Source organism: Bos taurus, chromosome 26, assembly GCF_002263795.3.
Source record: "Bos taurus isolate L1 Dominette 01449 registration number 42190680 breed Hereford chromosome 26, ARS-UCD2.0, whole genome shotgun sequence".
Taxonomy (NCBI): Eukaryota; Metazoa; Chordata; class Mammalia; order Artiodactyla; family Bovidae; genus Bos; species Bos taurus.
The window spans coordinates 13080567-13102137 of record NC_037353.1 but is presented as its reverse complement, the minus strand read 5'-3'; the positions used below and the strand labels follow the sequence as shown (position 1 = coordinate 13102137).

General features: G+C 35.2%; 1 protein-coding gene across 2 annotated transcripts in view; it reads right to left on the bottom strand.

Annotated features, from left to right (window-relative positions):
- Nucleotides 1–334: 334 nt before the first annotated feature.
- The window catches only part of HECTD2 (HECT domain E3 ubiquitin protein ligase 2), a 74416-nt gene continuing 53179 nt past the window's right edge, over nt 335–21571 (bottom strand). Inside the window, exons 11-21 of one of the 2 annotated variants that reach the window (NM_001206772.1) lie at nt 20472–20568; nt 17325–17432; nt 16371–16503; nt 15407–15495; nt 11418–11576; nt 8164–8238; nt 6898–6985; nt 6704–6810; nt 4846–4961; nt 4130–4273; nt 335–2824 (exon numbers count right to left, since the gene is read on the bottom strand). In NM_001206772.1, the coding sequence (NP_001193701.1) occupies nt 2704–2824; nt 4130–4273; nt 4846–4961; nt 6704–6810; nt 6898–6985; nt 8164–8238; nt 11418–11576; nt 15407–15495; nt 16371–16503; nt 17325–17432; nt 20472–20568 (1237 nt within the window). In that variant the 3' untranslated portion in view covers nt 335–2703. Of the gene's footprint in view, nt 2825–4129; nt 4274–4845; nt 4962–6703; nt 6811–6897; nt 6986–8163; nt 8239–11417; nt 11586–15406; nt 15496–16370; nt 16504–17324; nt 17433–20471; nt 20569–21571 lie in introns of those variants that run through there. The other variant, XM_059881865.1, reaches the window with a different exon arrangement.

The following is a 21571-nucleotide window of genomic DNA, read 5'->3' as shown; positions in this document are numbered from 1 at the left end:
GAACTGAACTGAACTGAACTGAACTGAACTGAATAGATCTGAAGCTGTTGATTGATGGCCAATGAAATGTCGCACTTAGTTCATTTCTAGGTGACCTCCATGGTGCTATATGTTCATTTGGTGGATATTTGTGATCATCCAGTCATTGCCTATATGTTGTTTCATACCGAAAAATAATGCTAGTGGTTAGCTGCATTTGGTGTCAATAATACACCTTTTGAAGGAGTACGTAAATAATTTTCCAAAGCACCAGTTTAAAAGACAGTGTAACAAACAGAGTTAAATTTTAAAGTTTTAATTCATTGCCTAACGTTCAAAAAAAAATGAAGTCTAGTTGATTATATAACTTTAATATTTGAAAAAATTTATCCAGAAATTAACAATATAATACAATACACATTTGTACAAAAAAGAGGGGCATTTAAAAACTTCTGATCATACAGACAAAAATATGATTAACTAAACAAAGATTAAAAAAGGACAGAACATTTTGTAAATACTGATAAATACTGTGCAATGCTTTAATTTACTGTGGCAGATACAAAAATCAAGAATTCATGAACAGATTATATAAAAAGAAAGCAACTGCATGAATTTTCTAGCTGTTTAAATTAACGAAATATAACAGTAGTGGTTCTTTTAAAAAATGAGGTATTAATTACACTGTAAACCAAAACCAGAGCATAAATAAATAAAGGCAATGTGCAATTTAGTGATAAATGATTATAAATTTCAACAACAGACAACATTTTCCAGTTGTTTATGGACTCTGTCATTTAAAAATTTGGCTTGCTTGTATATTTCTTATTTAAAAATGACACAGCTATTGATATACAAGCACATCAAAGACATGCAGACCAAGCCACACAATTTTCCCATCTCTACCAAGTAGAAGTTTTGTTTACATTTTATTTAGAACACTTAAATCTGGTTTCTTATACATGATTCTTTTGTGCTTATTAGTTAGCAGTAACCTACACTAAACACCTTACTTTTTCTAGTTCAAGCAGTGTAAGAGAGAAGCAGTTTTATTTGCACATGGATTACAAACGGAGCAAACAAAACAAAACCAACATGCCCTTAAATCTCTTAGGTGTTCCAAGAATTTTAAGAAGAAAAATCCTTTAAATAGTATGTCCAAGTGGAAAAGTGGAATCACTTCTGTCCCAAACAGAATAGTAAATGAACTAACTCCTTTCCTCCAGGATTCACAAGCTGGCTTTGGAAATGCAGAACAAGCTGATTAGTTCCTCCACCCTAGAAGAATTCTGCTGGTGGGGGTGTAGGAATCATAGCAATAAGATAGTAGTGTAACTTGGAAATCGGGAAAGTATTATTTGCATGTGAACCATGTGCTGGTACTAAATGCTGGCTTCATTATTATTGCAAATACACCCTCAGAGTTTTCTGAAGGAAAGCTATCAAAGTATAATACAGAAGTCGATTTGGAAATACTGTAATGTGCTAATAAAACTGCTTCATTTGCTGTAAATTAAAACCATTTACTGTCTGACTTAAAATGCAGTTTCTTTTTACATGGTGCTTTATTAAGAAAGTCCAAAAAGGGTACTTTTGAATTTGCTATATTCAGAATCCAGTGAAAAACAAACATTTGGGCCAAAATGTTGAACCCTATCTTTTCATCAAGCTATGTCACTGAGTGACTTTCGCTTCGCTTCATGTCATTTTGACACAAATGTTATCGTATTCACTTTTGTCAAATATCTTATCCTACTTGTTTGCAAAAATTAGTGTTTCAGTACAACAGGTGATCAAAAAATACTATAAATAAGTCTTGTATGTCAGTCAAAGTATATATAAATCAGTTCTCTCTTTTTGTGCTTGTAATTGACTTCATCTATCGGTGACTAGTCAGATCTATTTCCTTTCTAGTATTCTGACCCCTAAGAAGAAAGGATTACACAAACAGTACAGAGTACTCAAAGTAACCAGTTTACTGAGCATGTGCATGCAGACTGACGATACTTAAAAGAATATAACCTGGAGTCCAATTAGTCTGAAAATAGTTACACTCTTGTACAATCATCTTTATTGATTTGTAAAAGCTGTACACACATCTAAAACCCTGAATTTACTTTGTAAAAATAAATCTTTAGCAATAAATGGCACTATCAAAATCCCATTATTCTCAGGCTATTATGTAGTTATTTACATGCTGATTTTCAGGAACGGTTGAAAAGAATCTTTAGAGGACCAAGCCAGTATATCAAAAAAACCCCTGTAAATTGCATTTGCTATTATACTGTTGTTTAACCGCTATATGAAAATATGGCTACATGCCCCACATTAATGATAATGTAGCTGTCCATGTTGCTACTGTGTGCGAGCAGCACACGCTCTGCCACTGGGCTCCACCCACCCTGTCATCTCTTTACTGCACGATGCTTCCCCAGCGGAACACCTGTGATGCACTACTTATGGAGGATGATAAAGTGCTATAAAAGGAGGGACCGGACCCACCTGTCTCTGCCATCTGGTCTTTCTCTCACTCAAACTGTGTTGTGTTTTTAGAAAACCATGCCTCTACTGAACACACTTCATATTTGATTTTTCTTTTTTAAGTCAGTCTTTTAAAGTTGGTGAGCTTTTTCAAGGTATTTTGAGACAGAAAACATGAAAAGGTTAAAGGCACAGTAAGAGGGAAGTGAATGCTACATATAAATGTATTTCAAGTCTTCTTGGTCACTCAAGTCCAAAACCTTCTGAATTTGAAATTCCAATGATCAATTTCTGTTTCAGGTCCTTTTTGCTCTTGTAGGGGGGAAGGCAAAGTTGATTGAAGCAGGTGTGGGCCACAGGCAACCTAGGGGAAACATTTTCTTCAAAGATACCAAGTCTTAAAACACACACACAATGACTTTCCACCTACCTGAACACACATACTCAAATCTATTTCACTAGACTGAGACGACTCATCCATTCCTTTACTGAACAAATACTTCTGGAGTACCTGTTGTGTATGAGGCACCATTCCACACCCCGCGGCTGGGTTTACCGACAAGACAATGGCCCTGCTCTCACAAAACTTACATTCTAGAAGCATTATTTTTAGAGTCAGACAAATCAATCTGAATACAATCTCCCTCACTTTCTGGCTGTGAGATCTCGTTCAAGTGGCTTCATGTCTGCAAATCTCAATTGCCTCATCACATAAGGCAAACTATCCGAATGGGTGGAAAGACCCAGTAGAATAGTAGGAAAAATAACTATTATTTTAGCCTTGACTGTCAAAAAAATCATAACATTTCTGAGACACTTGATACCCACACTTCTTCTGTTGCTGCCCTCAAGGTACATGCAACCTTCATCCTCTGAATCTTTCTGATCAGATCTCCCAGTCCTCTACCCAATGACACTTTTATCTATATCCAAGATTCCAGCAGAATCCTTAGACCCTTTCCCTCAGTTTTTATGAACTCCGCAGAATCAGAACAGCTGTTGTGGTAGCAGTGATAAAGGAAAGGACAAATTTCAGTTCTAATTGATGAAAGGAAGAACTGACAGAGCTCGGGGAATACATAGGGCAGGAGAAAAAACATTTATAATCAAAGTAGTATCTACTCAAATTAGCTTTAGAAATTACAATGAGATTGGGAAAAGAAGTAAGTAGATCAACATTACCCCACCAACACTCTAGAAAATAATTTAAAGCCACCATCAGCATCACTTTCATATGCAAAATAAGGAAAAAAAAAAAGACCGGCACTAGAAGTATTCCAGTACAACAGGACTTCTGGAACTAATTATAATAATAGCCAGAAAACTCACCTGGCATCTTAAATAAAAAGACTTTCAAGTAAAAATGAAGGTCAGACAAACTAAATACTATGAAAAACAAGCTAGATTCTGGAAGTGATGATAAAGTAACTGACTTGGCAAAGTAAAAAGTTGATGGAAAGGAATTATTATCAGTTAGTATTGGTATGTCTCAAAATTAATAAAGAACCTTAAGCCAGAGTCTATCTTACTTCAAAGCCATGTTTACTTCGAGGATTTTTCTAAGAAAACAACTTCATGTGGAAAGAATCTTCTAATTCCAAGCATACTATTATTAGCAAGACCTACAGATTAAAAAAAAAAAAAAAAGAATGACAATCTGGAAATTTACCAGTTAGTAGATGTTTCATTCTTTGAGATTTTAAAGTTTAAATCAGCCATTCCTCCTACAGGAACTCTGTCGCTTCCTGTAGTAAAATGTAACAACTTCTTTTGAAGATCAAGAGGAAATCCAAGAACAACATCCCAAAAGTATCTAGAGAACACAAAGGAAATGTATATAAAATGTATATAAAATGACAAAAGTCCTGCAGATGAGAATAAAATAATATAAAGCAAGCTTTAGGGAAACAACTTCCCTTAAAGGTACATACTGCTCTCAAACTGAAATGGAGGAATGACAGGCTTCTATATATAAATTAGATTTTTGACTAACATCATTATAAAAATAGTCCAGCAACAGAGAGTACATAAGCTATTTTTCTTCTATATAATTTTCCGTATTTTTCAACACAGTGCTATTAAAAGGCTTTTTATAAGCATGGCATCCCTGCAATTCTAGGACCAAAGTCATTTTTTAAAAGAAGTCAACTCTCTGGACTTCTGTAGAAACTTACTTATATCACTTTCTCCCAAGGGGACTGCTTAGTGATTTCATATTGAATATTCTCACATTACTTTCAAGAGATAAAAGAAGGCAGTGTGGGCTGTACGAGATTTCTGGTGACTTAACTTGATTCGAAGATTTTAAGTTACACAAATAAACCAACCACATTCCCTTTCATTCCCTCTTCAGCAGTCTCACTCTCAGAAGTACAAAGAGCTCACCGGATAGTCAAGTCAGTTTTTGCATAACCATCATACTGTGTACTTCTCTGCAGGGCGTGCATATCCAGCTCAGGACTTCCACAGACCAGAATTTCAACCTCTTCTGGACGAAGCAGCTGCCAATAATTATTCATCAAAAATGATAAGAAAAAGTGATGATGAAAAAACGTGAAACTGGAACTGTTTTCATTGAATCAAGCAACAAAAATCATGACCTTCTTATAGTAAATCAAACCATTTTTTAAGGAAAAATATTTTCCATTTATATTTTTCGTACTGAGATATTTTTGCTTCTGAAAGTTTATAAATCTTATCCAACTCTTAGATTCCCCCTTTTGCAAATAACAGCAATTAGCTAGAAAAACAAGCAGATGATTAAGCATAAATCCAAATTACAGCTCTTCCCCAAGACACAGCTTGGAACTCTGAGCCACTCTAGCATCTACTGACACGCCTGCGTCCAACACCCATGAAGCCGCCTGCGCACAGTTGGCGGCTGAGTAGTAGGTTAGTCTGTTTTGTGTTGTTCACTTGTTTTTTCACCTACGTAGCTTGTCTCCCACCTAAAGAGATTAGAATTTAAAAGTGAAGACTTGCTACACTATTCATTTCCCCTCCTTCCACCCCTATAAATACAGTGCATCGCAGACAAAACTTAATTAGAAATCAACAAGTGCTCCACATTCAAAGGTACTTTCAATAAACATGTGATAAAGACCATCACATACTGAGAGCTGGACTAGAAACAAAGCTGAGCGCCGAAGAATTGGTGCTTTTGAACTGTGGTGTTGGAGAAGACTCTTGAGAGTCCCTTGGACAGCAAGGAGATCCAACCAGTCCATCCTAAAGGAAATCAGTCCTGAATATTCATTGGAAGGACTGATGTGGAAGCTGAAACTCCAATACTTTGGCCACCTGATGCGAAGAACTGACTCATTTGAAAAGACCCTGATGCTGGGAAAGATTGAGGGCAGGAGGAGAAGGGGACGACAGAGGATGAGATGGCTGGATGGCATCACCAACTCAATGGACATGAGTTTGAGGAAACTCCGGGAGTTGGCGATTGGCAGGGAGGCCTGGTGTGCTGCAGTCCATGGGGTCACAAAGAGTTGGACACGACTGAGTGACTGAACTGAACTAAACTGAAAGACCATTACTCTAAAGCAAGTTCTCTCCTATGCAAAATAATTCATATGGAAGACCTCACTCCAAACCCTCCTTATAAAACTGAGTGGAGATGGCTTGATGGAGTGTGCCCAGAGGAGCAGGGATGAAGATCACTTTTATGACATTTCTGATGTGGCATTCTCAACAGCAGCTGACCCACACTCACACAGCTAAGAAAAAGTCAAACCAAGCAGAGCCCACCATGACTCTGGAGACAAACTACTTCCTGAGGGTAAAAGGCCACTCAGAGTTGCTGGGGGACCCCTGAAGAGGAATGAAGCAGCTATAAAAACCTGTTCCTTAAACAGTGAGAAGTTGTAGCTTTTGCCGGGAGCTTATGTGTTAACCATTTTCTGTGCTTTGCACCTCAGTTTTAAAGATCTGGAGCCCTTGGGGATCTCTTCATCCACTCTACTTGGGGAAATTTTTTAAAGCTTAGAAGACATATTTTAAGACACAGCATGATGGGTGAGGGGGATGGAGTTGACTGGTCTTTTTTCCCTTTAGAGAATTAAGGCTGAAATGAGAGAACTATTTTTCTTTCCAGCTCTATCTTTAAAAACCAGAAAACAATTTTTTTTTTAATTTAAAAGTTAAAAAATTTTTTTTTAATTTAAAATGTTCTAAAGAATTACTTGTCAATATCATGGTATTACAAACCCTAACTGAAAGCATGAAGCTTTAAACTCACCATTAGGGCATTTGAAGCACACACACTATGAAATCCATAATAAAATGCAGCAAACTGCTTATAGATGGATTTGTTGAGAAGAAAGTCAATATAAAGCTGTACATATTCTGAAAAGCAATTTTACATCTGTTAAATAATAAAAGTAAATGGCAAACACTAATGTGCTTTAATTAAGAAATGGTGTTTTAACTTACCTTTCCTATTTTGATTGGTAACTGGAATTTTATCACCACCTGGCTTTAAATTATAGGACTTAATTATTCCGAATTCTTCTTGAAACACCTGATGGGAGATACCGACACACCACATTTATTGGTATATGTTAACAGACTTCAGTGAACAAGTTTGTAAAACTTGAAAAGTTTTTCCCCTTTTCTAAATTACAAAATACAGAAAGCTTAGGCTCTTGTGATATTTGTATTAAGAATGGTGTCATGAAAGCATTTTGGAGTAAAAAAGTGGGGTCTTAACCCTCTTAAATACAGCTAAACACTTTGCTGCTGCTGCTGCTAAGTCGCTTCAGTCACGTCCGACTCTGTGTGACCCCATAGACGGCAGCCCACCAGGCTCCGCCGTCCCTGGGATTCTCCAGGCAAGAACACTGGAGTGGGTTGCCATTTCCTTCTCCAATGCAGGAAAGTGAAAAGTAAGTGACGTCGCTCAGTCGTGTCCGACTCCTTGAGACCCCATGGACTTCAGCCCACCAGGCTCCTCCGTCCATGGGATTTTCCAGGCGAGAGTACTGGAGTGGGGTGCCATTGCCTTCTCCAAAGCTAAACACTTTACTGACGTTTAAAAAAATTTGTGTGACCATTTGGGTAGCACTCAGGCCTTTGGAGCTATGGGGATTACCACCATTTCCACCTTCCGATTATTTTTAGGCGAGTGGAAGTGAGAGAACTTTGGTCTGATCGAGTAACTTCTGCTCCTTACTTCTTGTCCTGAACCAACAGAAGAGGCTTGTTTTTAGAAGGTAAAAGCTCTGAGAAAGTAACTGCGTCCAGGATATAGGCCAGGTGCCTTGCAGAGTACCCTCAGCCTTGCTGGTTTTCCTTGATTGTTTACTTACACGTCTGCTTCAATGTCTTTGGGCTTCCCTGGCGGCTCAGACGGTAAGGAATCTGCCTGCAATACAGGTGACTTGGGTCTGATCCCTGTGTCAGGAAGATCCCCTAGAGTAGGAAATGGCAACCCACTCCAGTATTCTTGCCTGGAGAATTCCATGGACAAAGGAGCCTGGCAGGCTATAGTCCGTGGGGGTCAAAAAGAGTTGGATGCAACTGAGCAACTAACACTTACTTTTTCACTGTTTTTATCGGGTTAAGATCCTTTAAGATAGGGAGTGGTATGTACAGATCAATCCTTGTTCCTCTTTTCTAACAATGGGTATATGGTAACAAAAGGTATTTTTCATACATAAAATACCTGGTTAACAGAAAGCTATTTGCCCTTAATGGTACCTGAAATGTGGAATAGAAATCTTCTTCAACATTGCCTTCATATGACAGGAGTTCACTTAATCCGTGGGCCAACTCCTGTAAAGACAAACCTGTTATTTGTGTTTTTAAATCAAATAGTACTACCCAAACAGTAAACCAGATCTACTATAGCTCACTTACAAGTGAGATAAACTCAGATTTTGAAATAAAGATAATATTGGGACATATTTTCTAGGGTAAAAAATACTGGTTAACGATTTCTACCATGTAAAAGGTTTGGAAAAATTTACTGGAAAGGTCACATGAAGGAAAATATCCAGTTATACCCATAAAGGCATAACTCTGGGGTCTATTCTTATGTATAAGCTAAGAGTATAGTTTCCATCATAATTCACTGCTATTTGCAATATCACTGTTTATGAATTTGTAGTATTTCTCATTCTCAGTTTATATTCTTAAAAAAACCTGTTAGTGTTTTATAATTCCTCTTTTAAACGTAAAAATACACAGTTTATATGTGTTAAGTGGCTTTTACATTTCAGTTAAGGGCTCTCCCCCGCCAATAAAAAGTTGAGAACACTAGAAGAAATGTTTCCCTACATTGTAACTCATGTTTCCCCTGAACAGAGATTTATAAATAGAAAAACTAAGCCAGTATTTTTTAAAATTTCAGGTTGTATGAAAAATGTTTTATTTTAAATATTGGCAGAAAGATAAAGAACAGCATGTTTAGAATGAGCTTACACACTTTAAATATTAAGTTTTCCATTTCACTAAAATAAATTTTAAAACAAATCTAGGGTGACATAGGTTTTAGTATGATTCTTATCATTTGTTTCAATTACTAATAAAGTTATGGATGCTGAAAATTATAATTGGGAGATCTGAATTTTTTAAAAGAATTCAAGGAACTAGTAGATGAATCCAATTGAAAGAATTTACCATATTCTTTTAAAGATCAAATTTTTAGTGATAAAATACAAAGTCAATTAGGTAATAAAGTTATTTACTCAGATCTGCTTTATTCGACTGTAAGGAATTTTATTCCCAGCCTTTCTATTTTCAAAACTCAATTTTTATTTTTTTTATCTATAGTTAAGATTCTTAAATGTAAAAATATTATTAATTAGCCCATAGTTCATTTTCATGATTTTTATAAATATAAAATTAAAAGTGCATGAAGATATAGGTTTTATATACTATTTGAATACCCTGGTATTATTTAACAGACTGTATTGGACAGTGACTCAAACAGAAAAGAAAAGAGCTACTATAGTTGCTGATTTAAGGTTATACTTAGCCTCTCCATTCTCAACTGAACCCCTCAAGGGTAATTTTCACAAGGCTGTGTGGGGAAGATTTGTTGTTGCCATGGGATAGTTCTGATGCTTTGAGTCATGGATCCCTTCTCTACAAAAGCAATGGAGTTTCCATTAACGCGGTCACGGAAAAGCACTGGCCTATTAACGCTATACTGAAGGCTCCATCATTGAATATTTTGCTTATTTTCTGTGATTTTTTAAAATCCTTATTCATAAATACTGTGTTTAAGAAATGTATCACTATAGGTTTCTCTTTGCTTGCCTGCTTACTCTTCTTGAAACACATATTGTACAGATACAAATAGTAAACAAAGCACTGATAAAAAAAAGCACAAAACTTTTTTCTAGATAATTTTGCCATATATGAAATGGGAATTAGGTGCTAATTTTAATAGATGCCATTAATAAATTGATATTCCATTTTAAAAATTTAAAAAAATTCCCTGTATTCTACTATCCTAACAAAGTAGTTTTCTTGCTTCCTTTCTATCTTCATTCATACCTGTACAGACACTCAGTTTTTTTCAGCTGATCTCATAGTTTATGCACAATCTTGATTCATCATTAAAGAGGCAATATAGGAATATGAAATTAACTCAGTATCATCTTTAGCTCCATAATATGAAAAAACATATTGGTATAGTCATTCATAAAATATCCATTATTATTAACTAAAAACTTGGATCCAAATGACTCAAGTTCAAATAGCTTTAATCCTAAAATCAGACAATTTATTGGTAAAAATCAGTAATAACATAAGGAAATTTATTGGTAAAAATTTGACAAAAACTGCATATATGAGACAAAAAAAAAATCACAGAAATCTAAAATGAGAAGTTAGTTCAGCCATTAGTATATATAGTATTCATATGTTTTATACACCAGTATATATTAGTGTATAGTTGTAACAATGACTCCCATTGTTATACAAATAAGCAAATTCAGTAAATTGTCCAGGGTCATAGGTAGCATGTGGCCAAAATACAAGACTATAGAGGGCAAATCTTTCTTAAGTAGAGTTTACTCTGTTACCTTTTCCAACTACTGAGTCTTGTAAAAATATGGATTTAGGCTCTTAATTCAAAAGAATCCAAACTTACTTTCAAAAATGTGTTTGATATCACATGAAGAATGGTTTTCTAATTGGTCACATGTTCTGGAGAGGTTTTTCAACTTTGGTAGGAAGGTTCCAACCCTACACCAAAGTGATCTGACCATTAACTAGAACACAACAATATTTAAATAGGCCCTTAATGAACAAAGAGGATGTCCACATCTAGCTACTTACTAATAATAAGGGGAATTCTCTGCTGACCAATGGCTATCGAAATTCAGCTGTGAAAAATACTATTATTGTAGGGGATTGTCAGGATGATGAGCATACTATCCACATTCTTCTACTAAATTTTAACACTGGATTAAATCTGATGATTGGAAATCTAGTCTCTGACTAGCAGAATATCAGAGCCAGGTCTGTGAAATTCATTAATTTTATTAAGGGTGTTGTTGCAGACATTGTTAATGATATTGCATAGTGACACATTGATAAGAATCCACAGAAGCAATCAAGTATTGAATACTGAATACTTTATCATCTCGTGTAATCTTCCCAATATGTAAGTTTTACTATTCCACTGTTCACATAAGGAAACTAGAGTTCAGAAACATAAACAGCTTATTCAAATTCACAGAGCTAGTAAGTTGCAGAGGCCAGATTCAAATCTCTGCCTCTGACTCAAAGTTTGTTCCACTATGCTGGAAGAACTAAGTGCTGCAAAGTGGGTTATGTGTCTCTACAGGGAAGGAGAAAATTAGACAAAAGAGGAGATGGGTTACAAATGTAAAGGGAAACCATATCTAAACATAAAAATAGTTATCAGGAGGAGACAGACTGTAGTAGAAGAAAGAAGATTCAGCAGTAAGGGATAAGATACTAAACAACTGTATACTTACAGGCATAATTTGACACAAGTCGTCAGTGGTAACACTGCAGATGCCTACTGGCGTATTTTGATCACTAGGAACGATGGGAGGGCTCAATAATTTCTTATAGCAGCAGGGGGGGAAACGAATATCCAAAGTAATGCTGTTATAAACAGCTAGTCCCATAAGCTATGCATACTAAATGTTAAGCATTAACATAAAATCCATGACAACAAATGAGTTTTGAATTATGCATCTATTTCTCGCATACTTCTTTCAGATCTAACACTGATTTTCTAATTAATCCCACATACTTACTCTTTGCTTTATTTTCCCTTTATTTTACGTAATATAATTCCTTGATTACCAAAAATCATGTAAAAAGGAGAGGTTCAGGTAATAGTATTTAATGATTTCCCTAGAAAACTGCATATCTAAGATCACAATAGCAAGTTCACACATTTCTATAAAGTATTTAACATTTAAGAAAACTTCTACATTTAAACAAAGATGGTGGTGATTTTATTAGCAGCAGTTTATTCAGAACTCCCTGCAGAACATGCCATTGATTTTGGTGACCATTCTGGGTATTTTCAAACTAAATACAGGCTACGTAGAGAGAGCTGTATTGAGTAGGCGTATGGAAACACACACAGACGTCTGCATACACACACACACTACCGATAAGACACAATCTCCCATAGTAACACCTGAAAGACTTAGTACTTGGAGTTTACTCAAAGTGTTAAGTTAAAAAGCTACAGATGTTATATTTATAAACTTTGCCCAACTGTATTTTTTTTTATCAGTTATACAGCAGAATGTTACTTCATCCATTTGATAAATGAGGGGTTTTAGAGCAAATTTTATGACATTTCAACTGTCAAAGATTATATTAAGTTCTTAAGGAAGTCATTACTTTTACTGACTTAAAAGGAAATCTAAACATATGTTCTGGACAAATCATTAAAAACAATTTAAAGGATTAGAAAATAGCCAATATTTTAATTTGCTAGGGCAGAAAAAGGCTAATAATAATCTAAGGAACAGTTATGTTATTTTATAGGTAACCATACCAACAGAGACCGAGCAGTGTGTTCTAGAGGAAAGATATTGAAAATAAGCTCTAATATACTCCTATAACTACGATAATAACAATAACAGAGGGACCACACTACTGCAGTTACCATTTATGATCATTTACTGTAGTGATAAGTTCTAAGCATTTTTCATGACAATTTTTTAAAAAAAATTATAATCCTGAAGGAAGGTTTTTAACAGATAAGAAAGCAGGTTCGCAGGATCTGCTTTAGGGCACCTTGATTGCAGGAGAATCACGCTGCACTTCACACTAAAGCTGCTCTGGCTGAAGCAGGGGTTGGGGTGTGGGAATTCTGCCGGAGATGCCATGTGGTGCAAACAGGGCGGAGTTTGGAAACCCTGAACTGCATTATATTGCCCCACCCTTAGTTCCAATGCCTTTCTGGTAATTCTGCTTCTAAAAAACTATTAGATTATGGCTCTTCATGTGACCTTCAAAACATTTATAATTATTACTATAGGTTTCACTATAATATTTCTTGTAAACTCCAAGGCCTTGATATTTAAAAATAATTGTATTAGACATACAACACTGTGAGAACTGACAGCCCAACCAATCTTTGGCTCTGAAATTTTAGTGAATGCTTTTGTGTGTGTGTGCTCAGTCGTGTCCACCTCTTTGCAACCTCATGGACTGAAGCTCACCAGGCTTCCTCTGTCTATGGGATTTCCCAGGCAAGAATATTGGAGTGGGTTGCCATTTCCTTCTCCAGGGGATAGTCCCAACCCAGGGATCAAACTCATGTCTCCTGCATTGGCAGGCAGATTCTTTTACCACTGAGCCCACCTAAGAAGCCCCTCTGAAGTTTTAAAACTGAAATTATGTATGGAGCCAATTATATTTTCTTAATCACCATACCTACCACTTCTAAATGTTTTGTTCTCTTCACCTGTGGTAGATTTTTCAACCACTTATGTGACCACAGTCCACCGCCATCACACATTTTTCATATACAATATCATGCTTTTCAGGGCAGCAACCTTTATATAGTTTGTGTGTGAGATCAATACACATAATAATGAGATAGTGGTGGTTATAAATTAATTTTAGATATAACTGTTAAACTTGTAATATACAACATCTAAATACATTTAATATGATCTTTTGGGTAATGATTGAATAGAAACTAATGCCTATTGCCAAAAAAAAAAAAAAATCTGGTAAGCACGTTCACAATATCACATATACTACTCTAAAAATGTAGTGTAAGAGCTGATACTTTATTACAAACACTAGAAAGTCAAAATAAGCCAAACCTAAGCCATGATAAGAATGTGAAGTATGACAAACATACTTATCAGGAAATTCAAATGACTCCTAGTGTAGTGAGAAGCGTTAATAACGTAGGCCTTCAATGAAGTTACAACATTCAACAAATGACTACTGTCAATAACAGAATGAAAATATGAGTCTAGGAACTGTTACACGTTCCTTACTGTGGGCTTGGCACTTTGGACCTTTAGATACGACAACACATCATCAAATTTCAGGTTAAGTTTACTATCAGTCTGTGGTTTTCCCTACTCCCTTTTCTTCCATGCAGTTTCTTGATTTCCATATACATTCTTTGGGATGTATTCCAACAAATGTCACAAAGTCAGATGATATTCAAAGCCCTCCATCAGACGGCTCTTAATCTTTTTTTGCCTGAACATTCCTTGGAAGGACTGATGCTGAAGCTGAAGCTCCAATACTTTGGCCACCTGATGCAAAGAACTGACTCATTGGAAAAGACCCTGATGCTGGGAAAGACTGAAGGTGGGAGGAGAAGGGGACAACAGAGGATGAAATGCTTGGATGGCATCACGGACTCAATGGACATGAGTTTGAGTAAACTCTGGGAGTTGGTGATGGACAGGGAGGCCTGGTGTGCTGCAGTCCATGGGGTCGCAAAGGGTCAGACATGACTGAGCGACTGAACTGAATTGAATCTTTTTTGCCAGCACCATCTATAGCTCTCAGAGAGCCCCCTGCTCCCATCAAGTGGACCTACACATTGCTCTGTGGTGTGGACTCTTTCCCAGCCGTTCTCCCAGTCCGGGTCCCACTCTCTCCAGTACTGGTTCCATTTAAAAACTCTCCCTTCTCTGGGAGGAATGCAGTGAACTGCTTCCTTCTCAGGATTCCTCAGCACTTAGTGCCGAATGGTCACTGACTGAGAACAACCTACTGCATGGGTGGTCATCGTCCATCCAGACGGTAAGCTTCCTAAAGCAGGGATTTTTTCTTTTTTTAACCTGTGTATCCCTAGGGTTTGCTCATTTATTTATTCTCTCTTTCTTCCACAGACACTTATACTTTTCAGAATTTAAAAATGAATGCAGAAGGCATCCTGTCCAATCTCCTACCCAACACAGGAACACCCTCTCCAACAAACCTGAAGGAATCAGAGGATGGCGTAGGAATTTATATCATTTTAAAAAACACTATAAAATAATTCTGTATGCTTCAAATGTTCCCATTCCATTCAACTTTTAATTCTTATGACCGTCTCAGGATTTGAGGCCACATTAGGTTTAATCTTCATAATTTCAATTTAGAAAACTGAGTGAAGTAAGCACAAAGTCAAAGAACTAAAGGAATAGTTCATTGTGAATAGGAAAGATACTATGACTTTTAAAAATGTCTTAAATTTCTGATAATTTAGGTTGTAAATGAAATAGCAAATAATACTTGAGATAAGGTTTTCAGAGAAATATGTTAACAGTTCAGTCACTCCTTCCAGTTAACTAAATCTGCTGATAATTATATAGCTGTGATATTACAAAATAATAAAGACTACTGAAAAATCTACTAGTAAATTTAATAAGAATCTTTAGTCTGAATAAATTAATGAGAACAGTTTTCCAAAATTCAGATAAAATTCTTAAAAATCTCTAATCTACTAGCACCTCCTAGTGGAAAGTTTAAAGGATACAATTCCAACCAATCGGAATTCAGAATAGTTATCACATTTAAAGCTGCTAAACCAATGGCAGTATGAATCCTTATGATACGTAAACATGCCTGAAAAATAGAAGCATAATTTCATCAATATGATTGATTTAAAAAATCAGAATGGTAAACATGTACATGATATCTTATCTATTAGAAGCAAAACAGTTCAGCAATAGTTATGTTACAGACCAATTGTCATGTTAAAATATATCAAATATGGGTCCAGAGAGTGTGCAAGAGCCTCTTATTCTTCACTGGTATCCTGAACCAAGGGTTGAAATGGTAAAAAGACAGAAACTAAATTAATCAGTTGATTTATAGAAACTATAGTTTTATACTTTATAAGTTATCAAAATTAATTCTGAGGATTATCTGGAAACTTCATCACTCTCATCTCTATTTCCCATTACCAGAGAGATATTATATAAACATATATACAAAATTAAGAAAAATAAAGAATTAAAAAAACACTTAAAACTCTTTTGAAGAAAACGCTTAACAATACTCAGGGTTATATATATAGGTGTTTTCTCTAAATCAAATGAAAGCAAATTAAAGTTCAAAGGTTTATTTAATGCTTCCTATTTATTAAAATGTCTCATTATTTTATGACAGACACTTTGAATATTAGTGATGAGCAAACTATAGCTCTGATCTTAAAATTTTTAATGTTCTTTTTATTTCAATGACAAATTTTTACATATTTGGCTTAGTCAGAAAACATGTGAATGCTTCTATGCTAATACATTTTGTGTAGGATTCCCAGTAAGATTATAAATATTATAATCATCAATTTGGTCAATTTAAAAAATGTAACTGTCTTTAAAAAATTATTCAACATTTACGATTGACAAAAAAATCTGTAAAATCATAGATTAAAAATGAGTGACTACTTAAATCTAATGATCAGGAAGAAAACACTTTCATAGAAATTAGCTACTCACCATAATCTGGATGAAAAATTTGGCGAATTAGGAGGAGGAACCATTCTTTAGTCAAGCCACCCATATCCAAACCAGCCTCCCCTACAAATGTAACTTTCAACTTCTTTTTCAGGTCTGCTCTTTTCCGAGTTAACTGTTTGAGGAAATTATAAGACAGAGGAGAACAAAAGGCAGTAAAAAAGGAAATTAACCTTTTAAATTCTTGGAAATGTATTATCATATTTACAATGTTACAAAACTTCATCCATCCATCCATCCAATAAATCTGCCCAACCCTATTGTAATGTTTGTTGTATAGATCAAGCAACAGAATTAGGAAAGTCAGGTACCTTGCTCAAGGTTATTGCCTACTGGCATCGTACTGACTCCAAGATTTTAATTTAGCCAAATACTATACAAAGTAATTCATTTAAACTTGCCTTCAACACTGAAGTTTAAAAAAAATCACATTACTAAATCAAATATTCACATGGAAATCTGGTTGAAGAACTGTACATGGTTGAAGCTTAATAATACATGTATATACAATCAAAGTATCAATATGTTTGACCCTAAATGTACCCAATATACCCTTGTAGATCAGACTTCCAATTTTACAGATGAGTAATCTGAGGCCTGGAGGAATTAAAATGACTTGTTAGGCACCCAACCAGTTAACAAATGTGGTCTAGAATCTACATTATATATTCAGAAATATGAATTACTCATTTAAGTGTTCTATATGAAATCCTTTTCTGAATATTTAACAACAAACCACTAAAAAACATAAAAAATGAACATAAGGCTTAACTGTGAATACAGAACTGATTTTAACCATTGTATCAAAATATAAGGAAGCACACCACTGGCACACAGAAATAAAGAAAGCTTACTAAGATTTTAGTAATAAGCCATATTATCAAATTATTTAAAGCTTTAGTCAATTAATACTATTCTGGAATAAATAATCTATACCTCATCAAGAGAATCGCTAACCAGATGTGTCCGCCTTACTTTCATATTTAGAAACAACATATTCATATCAGGTCTCTGTCTTCGAGATACTTTATCCACCAGACTTTGCTGATTGAAAAAAAGAGCAAACATTTTCATTTTTACTTGAACTATAATCTCATTTAACACATTTAAACACTTAGGTAAAAATAACTTACATTCTTCTCTTTACCATCTCTCACATAAACAATTTCATAAACTCAGTTATGCAAATTTTGATTTATGAAAATGCCTTAATTATTTCATTTTGGGACATTGATAACAGAAGGGGATACAAAATGGAGGACCCCAAAATAATTCAACTTCTACAGTAAAAGAATGTTGCATTACTGCTTCTACATGTCTCACCTCTTACACAGCAAAGTTTTCTGTTTAATTAATACAAACAAAGGGGAACACTGGGAACAAGGCACATACTTCTGATGATAAGCTTGGCTTATGCTTTTTAAGATACTGGATTTACTCTAAAATCTACTTTTAGAAAGTAATTTTCAACATATTTCAGAAACCATCAACAATGTTCATATCTTTTGTCCCAATCGTAAACAGAGGAAATATTTTATACAGTGACATTCATCACAGCATCATCTATAAGAGGAAAACTTTAGAAATATACTAAGTATGAATCTCTAGTGGAATTACAATACTTATCAAAAGTGATGGTCATAAAATTATGTAAATAACATGGAAAATGTTTAAGGAATGTACAACTAAAAAAAGCGAGGAAACAAAATTGTATACACAATATTGTTTCAACTCTGATGCCTTTTAAAGATAATATACGTAAAGACTATCAAAAGCAAATTCCCTACAATGTCAACAATATTTATGCCTGGGTGTTGGAAATAAGGGGATGTTTTACAAAAATATAGGAAATATATGAATGTCATTTATCATGTAAAGTCTACATGCTTGTATAATATATTTATCTAAACTCTTTTTCAGACTACCTCATCCTCTTTGGTAGCAAAGAAAATGAATTATTGTGCAGATTAAAGATAAACATTCTGACATTTTAATTACATGCAGCAATATGCTTTAGCAGGTAAAATTTTAATACCCCAAGTCTATATAGTAAGGCTACTTTCATGATTTTGTAGATGACTATAATAATACACTGATTCAGAGCCCTTCTTCATCTCTCCAAGTATTCGATTCTAAAGGCTTGCAGAAGGTTTTTTTTTTTTTCTTTCCCCTTCTCTGGGTCCTCTCTTTGGTGCTCAAACAGATCTATATTCCTAGCGTAGTATGCAGTGTCATGGACCTGTTTTTCCAACCCTTTCTTATCTTCTGTTCCCAGTCGAGCTCCTGGGAAGCCATCACACTGGAAATATCCAACAAACAAATTTGAACTAGGATGCTAATGGAAGACAAAGCTTAGTGGCTACTCCTCCCATCAGAAATTCATACTGCATAGAAAGTGCTTCAGATGAAAGAAATAACCCAACGATGGTAGAATTTTAGACATAGACTGATGAGGAAGTTATTTTTAATCTGGGAAATCACTTTCACAACTTTAAATTATACTATATAAGTTCTTGCTTATATTAACCATCTATAAGGTTACCCTGTGTCAAAATAGTCACTAGTCATTAATTCCAAATGGTATGGCAGTTTACAAGCTAAAATGCTGGGAAATACCCATAACTGAGAATACCACTGGACTCTTCAATTGCTACTCATTTGTGCCCATGCTCTGAGGAAGACAGCCCAGGATACATTCTACAGCTGCCACTCTCCTTTTGATTGGAAGGAAATTTAAAAGAAGATATTTAAAATCTTAAGTGTGAGTGGCACAGCAGAAAACTGCTCAGAGGAACTTAAACTTCTAGCTCTTTAGATTTTTTTCTTATAAATAGAAAAAAATCATAGCCCAAGGCTTTAAAAAAAAAAAACTAAAAAGGCACATGAGATGGCATAAATGCTAATCATCAAAATGACTAGCTATATATAGACTAATCTTTGAGCCAATATCTAACCAGGATTAATAATTCTGGTGCTAAATACTCCTGTTGAAATCTACTTTTCAGCAGGGTAATATGGCTATGTTACTCCTTTGGTACACAGAGGCGGTATCATTTCTTCTAATATGCCAATACTCAGTGTAAACTGACTCTGGGATGTCACTAGTCACTCAAATTCTTTGCCCTGCTCTGTGATAGCAAACAATACTCACCTTCTGGTAAATTACTGAAGAATCAACAATTCTTACTTTTATGATATTTGAAGTATTATAATTTATGCCTTAGAATTCTTTTTATATCCTTGAACAAGACATGGAAATCATTTCCTTGTACTCTACAGGTCTCTCTTGGGGTCTCTATTTTAAGAAGACTATAGCCAACCTCTCTAAGTTTTAAAGTTGTAAGTAATCATGTCTCAAAAGCAGAAACTCAAAAACATTTGAGTATAAAAATGTATAGTCTAGAGCTCTAATTTTTTTTTTTTTAAAAGCACAATCAAAGTAATTATGTACTTCATCTATAACTTTACTGTGCTATGCAGAAATCGTGGTAGGTAGTGGACAGGACAGGCCCAGGGATGAACTTCATCCTGCCTAAAGCCGGCCTGACTGCTACCCGTTTCAATGGGCCTGCAGGCATTTTGGTTCCCCTAAGACTCAATAAAACACCTCTCACCGTCTATGGACATATTTCTCAGTTTTCTAAGACTGCACTTTCTGTTGCATTTTCTAATTTTTCAGCTGTTTCTGTTTGACTTTCATAAAATTCAGAAAACGTGTCGGTGGTTTGAGTGGTTTGCTCTTAAGGATACCCCTTCCCTTGTCCTCCCTGTAGTTCTTTCTCACCAATGCACTGCCAGTGACCCTGGAGGATGGTATCTACAAAATGATATCCAAGTTCCCACTACTTTGGATCTGTGAGAGGCATTTAACCTTCCTACTATATTTATAAAACAATGAGAAGTTGATGAGGAGTATTTTTTTCCCTGTATCATGAATAGGTTTAAGTACTTTTTGAGGGAGTATGATATGAATTTTACTTTTGACATTTCCTGATTATGCTAGAACAATTCACATGACATTTGACTTGTTAAATTATTTACTATAGATTATAGTCAGCATAAATGTTTTCATAGCTGGCTTACCCTTGCGATGCTTATCATCTGTTGTTCTGAGTCTCTTTGAATAATGATTTTTTTTGCAGCTATAGAAATAACGAATGGGTACTGACAGAAGGAAAACCTGCTCAACAAGTGAAAACAGAAAAAGCAAAATGGTGTATTTTTAGCAAAATTATACTAAGGGAATCTAAGGTACCGCTTCCAACAATATCAAACCATTACTTTTGTACTGTGTTTTACCATTCACAAAATGATCTGATGTGCATAATTTCTTTGAATCCCACAGCCTTGTGACCTAGACATCACTATCTGACGTGCAGTGGCTTTATTCCCTAGAGGAAGCTACATCCAATGTTCTGAAATATGTGCTGACGGCTTGCACTGTTTATACAAATAATCTCAGTTTATGCAGCCACTTGTACATCATTACCTGGGAAAAATATGGCCAACATCAGAAACAGGAGGCAGAAGTGCTGATGAAGGATTAGGACAGAAAGTCATGTGCATAAATTAATATAAGAATGCATTACTCTCTGAGTATGCATATGCATCAGAAATGCTTATACATCAGAAATGAGGAAATCTAGCAAGAACTATGGTAGGAAAAGTAACACATTTAAGAGTAATGAAATAAAAGTGTTGCTTTAGCACTGTTATTTAATGATGCAGTAATATGAAATGGTATGTATTTGTAAACACACAACATATGATCAAAAGTTATGAAAATAACTTCTTTCCTGGGTCAGAGCTCACTCTGTTATATAAAAGAGCCATAAAGCACACAGATAAAATGCATTCAGAGAGAACTAGTAAGGCAGCAATGACCGTTCGGGGAGCTAGACTCCCACACAAGTGGCTGTAATGAATCCATCAGCCGTAGTTGGAACACATCCAAGGACAGTTCATCAGCACATGTGTGACCACTGGTCACACTGTGATGTAGGCATTAGGAGGAAAAAGGAGATAGCCCTGGAATGACCTGAAAATGAAATGGTTTTCCTCTTGGAATGAAACTGTTAGAAAGCAGTAAGAAAATTGTTCAGTATTAATGTGTAGTAATTTTGAATCACAAAGTGCTAACTAAAAATTTGGAAACAAAAAGAAGTGCAATGAACTTAGCAGGA